Source organism: Triturus cristatus, chromosome 2_2, assembly GCF_964204655.1.
Source record: "Triturus cristatus chromosome 2_2, aTriCri1.1, whole genome shotgun sequence".
NCBI classification, from domain to species: Eukaryota; Metazoa; Chordata; class Amphibia; order Caudata; family Salamandridae; genus Triturus; species Triturus cristatus.
The window spans coordinates 540219236-540231740 of NC_140582.1; the positions used below are offsets into that span (position 1 = coordinate 540219236).

A 12505-nucleotide genomic window follows, 5' to 3' on the forward strand; every position below is an offset into this window, starting at 1 on the left:
TATGAGATAGAATTTCTAAACAGAGAGAGTTACCTTTGGCAGAAATTAGAAGGAGAAAGTGTGTGAGTGGAAATAATCCCTATAATACTCTACTCTACTCTGACCAGAAAGGTATGAATCCATACAAGGAAATCCATACAGGATTTTGTATAAATTGGCCCAACCGGTGTCTTTTATTATAGCACACAGTATTGTCAATAATAATGTTTAGAGACTAGTGACTAATTTGTCATTTGTATGTAAAAAAAAAATTTCTTTAGATACCCCAGGTTGTGAGAACTTGCGCTAAGAGAAGTAGCTGGTCCTGAAGAAGGTGGTTTCCACGTTTGCTTATACCACCGAAACGCGTTGACCAAATCTCCTTGTAGATCCTACAAATCTTGTAGCAGCTCCCTTTTTTGGGGGGCTATCAGGACTACCTTATCACTCATTATGTGTTAAGTGGTAAAGCTACTGAGATATATGTGCAAGGAATGTCTGATATGTGTCTGTATGAATGAGGAGATTGTATGTGCAGTGTTCTTTTCCCTGGGTTTTGTTTTCTTTTTTGTCATGAATCGAAATAATATCCTGGTCTTATCGAACTGACATGAACAATGTGTAAAGTATAGTGAAAACGTTAATTTTTGAAAAATTGATTTATTTGTTCAAAATTGATTATATTTTTATACAGAAAAATGAAAATATAAAAATACGAAAAATAAAAATATTAAGAATACACTTTTGTGCTTCTGTGTGCTAGTTTATATATAGATAACTGTTTTTTAGGTCAAGAGGGAGTATTATTAGTCAGATTGGCTTCATTTTCTCCTTTTCTCCCTGACCTGCTGGAAAATTATTTCGTACAAAGGGGGTCCCAGTATTTTCTGCAGTGCCCGGATTGGATCCACTAAGCCTTAGCAACCGCAACCCACGCAAGGATCACAAAACAGCTACGGTGCAGACACACGAGGTCTGAGCGAGGTCTCCAGCGAGGAGACGGTAGAGCAGGCCTGGAGCAATCAGGGGAGCCCTTTAAAGTAAAGATTGACCTCCGCTAGGGCCCACCAGTCGAGAGACAAGGGACCGCGGGAGGCAGCAATTTGGAGTGCGTAAAGATGAGCCCACGGGTCGCCGGAGTGGGCTGGAACGTCATCCTTTGGCACAAGTAATGCTGAGAGGTTGGCTCAATGATGTGCCAAAGCACAACTTCCCCACTGGTCGTGTGCTGTGCAAGAGGTGGCCGGTGTCCGGGGGTATTGGGGATCTCGGCACCCACGGGGTCCACGGTGCTGAGCTTTGCTGTGCACACTCACTGGCCTCTGGAATGCTTGGAAACCTACCTCAGGGTAGGTAGAAGTCTTCGATGTCTGTAGGAGCAGCGGAGTTCCAACTGGGTCACTTGCAGTGTTTCAGGTGCCTGCCAAGCAGGGGGGTATCTCCTTTACCCCAAGGGAGATTTCTTCATTCAGCTGTGCGGCAGCTCGTCGAAGGTTCAAGTCTTTGAAGTCCAAGATTAATCTGAGGCTCTGGGGACACTGCACCCACCTTTATCCAGAGATTAGGGGAGTGTCTGAATCAGAGCCCACCAATGAGAGTTCAGGCGGGAAAGGGTGGCTACACCCTCTCCCCTTTGTGTGTTTTCCCACCTGGGCAGGGGACAGGATGCCCCTGAACCAGTTTGAGGCGGTGTATGCAGAAGCAGGCACTGGAGAAGCCTACGTGCAAGTTTGAAAGACATCCTATGGTGCACCCACCCAGTTCCAATCCACATAGTCTGTCTGGGGAGGTGGGAATACCTCCCTGCAACAAGATCCCTATTGTCCAGCTGCCGTGGCTGGAGTTCTGCCCAGTAACAGGCAGCCAGAGTCGTGTGGGTGGCGGGTAGCATCCATTTTGTACTACGTTTGCACTTTTAAATTGGTGTCTAAAATCTGCTGCTTTTACCATATCACCCCTCTAGCAGGGGGGAATCATGCCCTCACTCCCATGGCTGGATTGGGGGTATGATTCCACGATGTTTGACAGCAAACATGATATGTTTCTGTGCAGCCACTCTCAAGTTATCACGCTATCGCGATTACTTATAATGCGGTTAAGCGTATATGGTATGGCTGCACTACAAACAACCCAGCAATAGTTTTAACGAAGGTTGCAGAGGGGCCCTACTCATCAGGTAGGGGTTCCCCCTCACACATATCTCAGCACCCTGCCTTGTAGGATTAGCAAGGCCTGCCTTAGGGGTGACCTATGAGGATACATGTGTTGTATTTAAGTGGGATACAGGATACCTATATCCCTGTAAGGGGTGCAAGCACCACCTTACCCAGACTACAGTAGTGGTCTGGTGGTGTCAGTTTGTATGGCTGTCCCAGGGGTGGCACAATAAGTGCTGCAGCCCCTGGTAGGCCTCTGAGGGACCCATGCCCTGGGTACCTAGGGTACCATCTACAAGGGCTCACAGGGTGTCCTCAGTATCCAATTGGTATGTACCTAAAGTACTCACATCAGTTTAGAGAGGAAGCAGATAGGCTGGGGTCCTGGATAGCAGGGCCACAGCCTGGCTAGAGACAGAAAACAGTCAAAACATCAGCAAAAAGTTGGGGGCAACTATGCAGTCGATGCCACTCTCCTACAGAAGCGGTTTGTTATATATTGTAATAACAAACATATCAATTCCTTAGATGCTTCCGTTCAAAATATCATTTGTTACATACTACATGTGCAACAGTCAGTGTTAGCTTACACATCCATACGCTTGCATCTCGCTGCAATAGATGCATACCTTCAAAATAGACAACATCTGTCCCTTTTCAGAGTACCCGTTATTTAGGCTTTTATGAAAGGACTTAAAAGAGTTATTCTACTACAAATTCCACCTGCTCCAGTATGGAATCTTAACATTGTCCTTACCATACTAATGGGTCCACCCTTCGAGCCACTGCATAAGTGTGAATTGCAATTTCTGACTTGGAAAGTTGCTTTCCTCATTGCTATTACATCACTGAGGAGAGTGGGTGAGCTTCAGGCACTAACCATAGAAGACCCATTTTTCCAACTCCACAAAGATAAAGTGGTTCTTCGTTCTAACCCCAAATTCTTACCCAAAGTGGTATCTGCCTTTCACATCAATCAATCTGTTGACTTGCCTGTGTTCTTTCCTCAAGCAGATTCAGTGGCAGAATGGGCTCTCCACACTTTCGATGTTAGATGAGCCCTACTTGGAGAGAACAAAACCATTTTGTAAAACTAAACAACTCTTTATTGCTTTTTCTCCACCACACAAAGGAAATCCTAATTCTAAATCCGGTATTGCTCGGTGGATTGTTAAATGTATCCAAATATGTTATGCAAAAGCAAAAAGAACCTTACCAATACCCCCTAGAGCGCATTCCAGCCGCAAACTAGGGGCTACTATGGCTTTCTTGGGAAACATCCCCATAGCTGACATCTATAAGACATGTTCTACACCGCATACATTCACCAAGCACTATTGTGTAGATTGTTAGCAAGACAACAAGCTAATGTAGGCCAGGCAGTACTTAGAACACTTTTTCAGACAACTGCAACAGCTACAGGTTAACTACCACTTTGGGAGGATACTGCTGTATAGTCTATGCAAAGCATGTGATCTAGAGCTCACATGCCTCGAACGGATAATGTTACTTACCCAGTAAGCATCTGTTCTTGGCATGTAGAGCTGTAGATACACATGCGCCCACCCGCCTCCCCGGGTACCTATACCTGTGGCAGTTCTGCTTACTTACATACATACGCATGGACATCTCTTTTCTACTCTTTGTAACTCCATTCTCACCCTCTGCGGGAAAATAATCTAACATTGGAGTCGATGCCCATGCACACTATTACCGGAAGGAGGAGTCACCTACCTAATGACTGGAAAGACTTCTTAGAAGAAAAACAACTTGCAAACATCCGGACCCCACACTAGATAGCAGGAATATGCAAAGCATGTGAATCTACAGCTCTACATGCCAAGAACAGATGCTTACTGGGTAAGCAACATTATCCTTTCTCTTCACATTATCACTTTTGCAAGTACAAAAATACTATTTCCCAGGTTTTTGATAAAATACTATACCAAATCCAGATTCCTCCTGATCTGTCTGCTATATTTGCTCAAAATTGGTTGCTTTCCTTAAGGATTATACATTGTCACAGATGGTGACCGACTCAAATACCAAGGGTACAAATACCCAGAGCAATAAGAAATTACCAACATACTGTGTCAGTACACCTCACACTTTTAAGAGCAGTGACCAGATGTGCGGACTAGCATTAGAATGGCAAAATATTGCAATAACAATGCCCATTTGCTGCAGTCTAGTTAAGTCACTCCCGAATTACTTGCAATTACTTACAAACTTGCTTTTATGACAGTGAAACTTGAGATCACATGGCACTATAAATAAGTGTAAATAAATTTTGGGTCTAATCCTTTTCTTGTAGTTCATAAAAACGACTGCATCGCTGACCAACCTATCTTCTCTCATGAAGTTGAAGAATATGTATGAAAGGCATTCATCTTGCTAACATTGACTGTTTTGCTCCTTTTTATCATTCACTTCAGGTTTTCGATGGAAGCGGTTCATTCCTGTCATACATCAATACATCTGCTGATCCTCTTTATGGTCCCCAAGGCCTAGCTCTCACCACAGACGGCCATGTGGTTGTTGCTGATAGTGGAAACCACTGCTTCAAGGTGTACCGGTACCTACAGTAATGGTGGATGATGAGGCTGGGCATTGAAGGAAGTGCTGGCCCATGGGGAAAAAAACTTATCTACAGGATGAAAAAGACTTTTCACCTAAACTGGTTTTCTCCAAACTACAGCTTCTAGTTCACAAGTCTAATTAAAATCTGCTTCCTCTTTTCTTCCTCCGTTGGGTTTCTACTAGGATTGAGAAATTTCTCGAAGCCCTCTCACAGCACCTTTTGTGACTCTAACAAAACAGTAGTGTTAACAATGTGTGAATGGTGGCTTGAAGAGCAGGACTTTCCTCAAGCAGCCCTTGTTGCAGGGAAACACGCCTGATAAAATGTATGAAGAGGAATATTTAATCTGGGAATGATGCCTCCTGCTTTAAGCTTCCACACCTATATGAAAAACTGCTGTTGGTATGCATTATACAGTCAACAATGAAACACTAGAGTCTTGTTAATCTCTTTACCGTAGGTAGGTATCACAGTCCTCTCCATTTCAGAGCTGTAAAGACTGTATTCTAGTAATGATAAAGGTAAGCTGTGCATGAATCCATCGGGCTGTAATTATAGGACATAAGACGGTTCCGTGATAACACAACCACCCTAATAGACATGAACAAAGCCAGGCCTTGAAACACTTTTAAAGCTTTTTCACCGTATAGTCCAGAGATTTATTTTCCAGAGAAATGAAGAAACAAAAGTTTTGGTAAAACTTTATTAAAAGTTTTATAATGGGATGTTTAATTTATGCAACATTTATATGAGATGCGATCTGTGCAAATTCACACCAAATAAACTAATTTCATTTTGGAAACACCAGAAAAATACATTGTCACCAAAACAGTCTTTTGACTGAATTGCCTTGCAACACAGGATAAAGCCTGCCACGTTTGAAGGCATGCAACGTCGTACGTAAAAGTGGCAGATTTTGATAAGTGTCTTTTACAACATAATTTTCAATGGAACATGATAAAAATTCACGAAAAGTAAGGTGTTGCCAAACTGTTCATTTTAGTGAAAGCAATCTTAATTAGGATTTGATTATTATTAGTGAGATGACAGAGCGACAGGAGGCCAGATATATGATCCAGGCCTCATATCACTTTGATACGTCTTGTCAGTGTGTTCCCCATTCCAATTACCTGCATATTGCCCAGCAGGCATTTTCAGTCACATTACCCTGGAATTGGAGGTAGATACCATTTGGTGATTCCTAAATCAGTATGTGCAGTCATCAGAACATGACACAGGAAATAAAAAATGAAATAATGAGGTTCATCTACAGAAATTACCAAGAATAATCTGCCATCTTCGGTTATCCTCTTTAAATCTAATTCTAGGACATACCTATCCCGCTGCCTGCTCTAAATAATTCTGAGATTTTGTTTTAAAAACAGAATATTTGGATATACTTAATTTAACCATCACCCTGGAACGAAATAAAATGTATGTGGAAGGAGCAAATTAGAGATCCCATATAAACCTACAATAAAAAAACCTCATGCAAGCATTTGAAGAACCTATTCTATAATGAAATCCTTTTTTATGAAGCCTTTAATTAAATTTTGATACCTGTCTCCAAGTGATGACGTTTTCAGGAATTATTTTACTATGTAGAGGCAAATACCTTTTTGTAAATTACTTGATTATTTTAATACAACTTGCTTCTAAATCCAGCAATAAAATGCTGCAATGCAAGGTGTAAGGGATTTTGCAGCACTTCCCAGCTGAAGAAATACATACATGTAAAGAGTATGTAGCTGTAATATGAATAATTAAACATGCTATCACCTACAAACCCTATCAGACGCAGGTAGCTATGGGGAGTCATACCCATAAGATCAGATGCAATTTAGAGATGGCTCGTAAGGTATAGGAGTGTAATATAAGCAGTGGAGTAACAAAACAGCAAGTAAAAATGCTTTGGTTTTGTCCAGTTGTGAATGAATCATCTGCTTAAGAGCAAGATTTTGTGTCACAAAACTACCACCAGGTGCTGTCTAGTAAACAGACTGGCGCATTTTGGAAAGTTCATTGCTGGTTTTGTGATATCCCTTATGCTATGAAATAAACCATTCTCTGTGTCTCAGCCAGTCAAATTGTTCAAGTGCTCTGCTTTTAGACATATTGTCCTTTCATATTGTGACAATTACTGATAGACAAACATAGCAATTGCATTGACACTTTAACAGACCATTTATCAGTAATCTTAACAGGATTGATTCAAAAGACCACTGTGATGGCAAATTATAGCGTCTAATAGAGAATCAAGTATTTACAGCAATGGGGAATAGCACCACCGTGGTAGCAAGAGACATAATTTAAAAAAATGTAGTTATTACCATTGTTATTTTTGTCATCATTACTATTGTTAGCTTAAAATTCCAAGTACCACTATTTGGTAATCTATCATTTACGTTTCAAATTTCCAGTAATGGGTAGAATTTCATGCAGTACTAATATTCTGGTGGAAATTACTTTTCATGCGCTTCTCAAAACTTTGTGATTCTTTCTGATTCTCCTTATCCCTAAAATCAGTGGGTAAGTGCTGTTACTGGACTCACCTGCCCGACTTGAAAAGAGGTACATACATGACATTATCAATGACTGACACTATCAATATCCCTTGGTCTTTGAGGTCCATCAGCCTTTTATGCTGATCTTTCTCTGAAATTCAGAGGAGATACAATTTTGTGTAAAGCTTCATGGGCAATGCAATCTATAGAGATTACAGTATGCCAGTCCTAAAACAACAGGTTTCACCTGCTACTGCCCCCTAGCCATATACTTAGCTGATCTGAAAATGGAGAAAATGGAAAGGTGTTTTGTCTTTCAGACTGGAATATCCTGAATTAAGGGGTTTACTGCAGGGCTTCTTGCAGATACTCAGCTTGAGGAATTTCATTTTAACTACACCCCCTTTCCAATTAGCACATGCACATTCAGAGAAGATATGTTTTAATAACCACCCCATATGCGTAAATTGCTGTCCTATATTAGCTTCTGGTACTGCTAAATTGTTACAGCTATTGCAAACAAATGAAAAAACATTCCAATGTTATCTCTTTTAACGATGTGGCATCCCCAAAGTCTCAGCACAGGATATCAGATCAGTGACAAAACTTGTTTTATACCCGGAGCCTCATCTCATTGATGTGATATTTATGTTATCAAGTATGGCACTTTATCTGAGCTCATTTCTATGAAACCAAACCTTTCACCTTGCAGCCACCTTGAGGCACTTTTTTTACAGAATCTCTTGCCTAATGAATGTTGATACTGCTGGGGTCGACATACAGTATTACGGCTGTATTCTGGACCATATGAGGACATTGCCAATGTGAATGTAGTATGGAGGGCAGTCTTTCTGGTTATTAAAGCCCGTAAAATAAGAACTACTTAGCCCAGCCTTCTGGTGTTAAAAGACATTGTTTCATATTTATTCCCTTTGCCCCTCACAAAAACAATTAACAAACAGATTTTTGCCCCATGGATCATTGATTACTACTATGATGTGTTTCCGAACAGGACAGAGTTTTCCAATTGCTTTTGGCACATTGAGAATCAGGAACAGTGCTGCAACGAAAATATTTGGTGTCAAACCACTTCCAGGTTCAGTCATATCCAGCTGGGCTTATGCAATCTGCGACTGCTATTGCTTTGGGATATTAAAATTATTATGAGGGCCAAATCTGCCAGGATTACAATTGAGACCGGTTGGCCTGTACAGTCATGTGTCTAAAGAGAATTATAAGCCAACAATGTGGTAACTGGATCACTAAAATGCCTTAGTAGTGTTGTACCGTCCTGAGAGCCTTTTATATCAGGCATGACTGAAAACAGATATATGTGTGCAACACAGTGTACAGGCGAGGCATGGTCCTAGTGATAGATAAGGGGCAAACATTAGTTTATTTACTACTCCATCAAATGTCTGAACTAAAGTATTGATAGTAAAATGTAAGTTTTTTTCCTGGCAGTGACATCTAAGATTTTGAACATACTAATTCATCAAGTGCGATAATTCACTAGGAAGGGGCATGGCATGGGAACACTCCAAGCTTAAATACAATGCTGTATCATATCACATCTTTGCTAAATTAACATTATCTGGTACCTATAGATGACTGAACATGCACCAACCACAGTAGAAATATATAATTCAGTCAAGGGCAGAGGAGAACTGTTAAGATCATCTTTTTTTAATTTTAACACAATTACATTTACAGCCCTGATACTTTCTTTCATGTTTGGAGAAGCAGAAAATGTGTAGTCCTATAACATAAAGGGTCTATGAAAAGCAGATTTATCTAGAGTTTGTCCTAGATTGCATATCCGTGCTAGAGTGGTTCTTGGAAGAAATTGTTGGTGTGCAGAGACAGCCCAGGAGAACTTATAAGACCAGCGATCAATTTTGTGCTTCAAGCAAAGAGAGCTAGGAATATAATAGAGAAACATGATTATGCATCTTTTAGCTAACTGTTAGGCTAAGAGATCTTGTGCATACTTCAAATGCACAATATAGGACAGAATTTGGGGCAATATCTGTTTTTTATTTATTTTGGTTTAGTTTTAAAGCCCTAACCAGTAGTGGGTGAGGGGTCAACAATATTTATGAACAAGTGATGTTCTAAACTAAGCGATCAGATGCTGTAGGTACTTTCTGACACTTGTACTGAATGTCTTCAGCAGCAAGTAGGCTTTCAATCCTTTTCCGCCATTCAGGAAATCCTGTTCAAGGGAGTGCCAGGGTTTAGATCTCCCACGATGCTGCCTATATGTCGGTAGTTTGAGTAGTAAGCAGGTCCATATAAGAGGACCCCTGGAACATGAGTATTTTTAGAAGATCTGGGCTTGAATACTTCAGCCCTCCAGCAGGGCCTTTTGAACAACATACATCCTTATGAACTATATTCGTGGTTTCACTGGTAGTCCGTGTAGAACCTGCAGTGCTGCAGTGATATGGCATCTGGGCCCTTTGTGCCTTACCAATAGTTATGGTTGGTAGCCTGGTGTAGATAAGATTGCTGTACGTGAGCCTCAATATTGCCCCTGCAAAGACAAGTTTGATCTTATCTTGCGGGATAGCAAGGGAAGTATACCATTAAGTAAACTTAAGTGGTGAATGGTGCTTATGACAACGCTGTAGACTTTATGGACAAAAACAGGTCAGAGTCTATAGTAACCCTGAGGTTGCACATTTTATCACAGTAATGTGATAGTTACTAGCTAGGTAACCATCCGATAAGTCAGCTAGCTGAGCAGGATGCTAGGAGCAGTAAAGCCCATAAGCAGTCTCACACGGAGAAGCACTGATGCAGAGCTTGGTTTGGGGCACATAGTCTTGGATCTTCACCAAGCAGAGTGCCATTCCATATTGGCCACCAGAGCCATCTTGTGGCTTCAGATGCAGCTGGGCACCATCAGGGATCATATGAAGTGCACATTAACGTGTTCTATGCTCTGGGTCACGGGTTGTGTGTAGGAAGGGGTAGAGCGTTGATTCTGTAGCACCCTGCAGATGCTAGAGCTAGTTTGCGAAAGAATGGTTTCTAAGCTTGACCTGATATGTAAAGGAAGCAAACAAAATGGGAAAAGTTTGTTCGAATTAGGTGTGGATTTACAGGTGGCTAATTAGAAACTTCTGGTCAATTTTTTCAATGTCACAGTGATATCCAAATGTATGCTCCATTCCTGGTAAAGAAACCAACTGATGGTGAACACTTTCCTACCTGTCTTTAGATTATCTAATGAAAATTCTTTCGCTCTCAACCAATAGGCAAGTAGCGTTCTATTTTAATAATGACTATCATATCCACACTAAAATAAAAGGAAAACAAGAGCATCTGCTTCATTCCTTTAAAGTGTCAATTGCCATTTTGAAAAGCTTGAGGTTTTAGTTGGACAGTTCCTTTATAGTCCTTTTTTTATATGTGTCACAACGAGGAGCCAATGTTGCCATTAAGGAAGTCAAGTGCCCGTACATATTTATAATATGAAAAGATAGGATTTTGTTGCCATTTTACTAGTTTGCCACTGTTTGAGTAGAAGAAGTGTGCGCAGTGATTGTGCGGCGTGTTTGTGAAGAGGGTGAAAGTTATTGGACCTGTAAAAATAAGGCAAATACAAATTGGTGTAGGTTGTCTTTCAAGATTGTACAGCAATATCAATAATGTTTGTTAGTAAGACAGCCTTAACCTCAGTGTGTTTTGTTTAGTTATTTATGACATAGGAATGTTCCATAACCTATATAGTATTTCACAGTAACCCTGTGCTTGAAGTCAACTTCATCCAAATGTGTGTACCTTTCCCGTACTAGCAGTGAATATGCAATATTTTGTTTAATTACATTCCATTTTTGTAAGTCTGTTTCATATGTTTGTGTGTACAGAACCTAATAAAGCCTTGCACTCTCCGAAATTCATTTCAGTTGTCAATGTATATTTTTTTGTCTAGACAACACATACTGGAAATCTTGCCCTGGTGTGCCTTTCCAGACATGACACCTCACACGTACTGACATTTCTATCTTGCAACATTTCAACAATAACTTTGCTAAAGCTCAAAGACCCTGGGTTGTCCTGTGTGTTTCTTGAATATGTGTACTTTTATAACACATGCAGCGTACAACTCAATTCGTCAGTGGAGCACACCCTTTGCACAATTGTGTAGGACATAGTATTATATAATTTGCATTTGTTACAACTGAAATTCACACATCTTTCCAGTGACCTACCATGACAGCTGACATCTGTTACAGACTATCAGATCAGCAGGACTTTGTGCTGCTATGAGACTGCACTTGCTTGTCTGTGCGGGGGAGAGTGATCACGACCTTCATTGGCTCCCCGTCATAAAAATAATTAAATACAAAGCGCTCTGTATAGCCTGTAAGGCTTTCCAAAATTCGGGTTGTGCCTTCTTCAGACGAAAGTTAGTCTGGTATCTTCCCAGCAGAACTCTTCGATCCTCCAGCGCAAAGCTCCTGACAAGCGCTGCAAAAACCTGGAATGCTTTACCACTTTCCATTTGTTCCTCCTCTAGTCTCCTGGCCTTTAGGAAGGCCTCGAAGTCTTAACTTTTCTCCCATTAGTTTGACAGGTTTGGTAATAGGAGCTAGCACCGGGATGCCTTAGGGTAGCTGCATGCTTTATAAAAACCCAATAACATCAACATTCATAAGGTTCCCTCTGGCCTCCTTGCATTTTCTGCCTAATATCAACAATATGACATCTAATAAACTCTCATTAAATGTTTTACAGAGTTGTTTTTCCTGTATATTTTTCTGTTGAAATACCACGCTATATGATTATAGGTATTACCTTTTGTACAATCCCATCCAATATTACTGGTTGAGATTATGCACCTGGTTATACCGCACCTCTAGTAATACGACCAGCTTTTCTAGTAACTTATTCAAGTTGCTAAAAGCTGCACATGTGACAGTAAAAGACCCAGAAACAAACTAGTAATCCTGGATGCCACATATTATCCCAACTTCTGGGCCCAAAATTCAGTGCTCCGGTGGTAATGCCAATCGGTATCGTTAACACGGGTCCTGTATTACCAACCCATTTTTACTGGGGCTTGCATTAGGAGGCCCATAATGGAGAATAAAAAGTAATACAATTGAAAGGATTATTATTCCAGAACAGAGGTGATCCATGCAATCCATTCTTGAACCCCACATTTAGGGTCCATCAATTAGTTTGTAAAATATGATAAATTGTGGTAATCTTGATGGGTAGAATACATCCGTTCCCATGGAGTAATCCAAGACGTTAAACGTAAAGAAGAAAGT

The 12505-nt window shown here is 40.7% G+C and overlaps 1 protein-coding gene across 7 annotated transcripts in view; it reads left to right on the plus strand.

The window, feature by feature from the left end:
• Positions 1–11128, plus strand: part of TRIM2 (tripartite motif containing 2) — a 403084-nt gene extending 391956 nt beyond the window's left edge. For all 7 annotated transcript variants that reach the window (XM_085641682.1, XM_085641686.1, XM_085641683.1 and 4 more), the window contains one exon: positions 4571–11128. In XM_085641682.1, the coding sequence (XP_085497808.1) occupies positions 4571–4723 (153 nt within the window). In that variant the 3' untranslated portion in view covers positions 4724–11128. The remainder of the gene's footprint in view (positions 1–4570) is intronic.
• The last annotated feature ends 1377 nt before the right edge of the window (positions 11129–12505 follow it).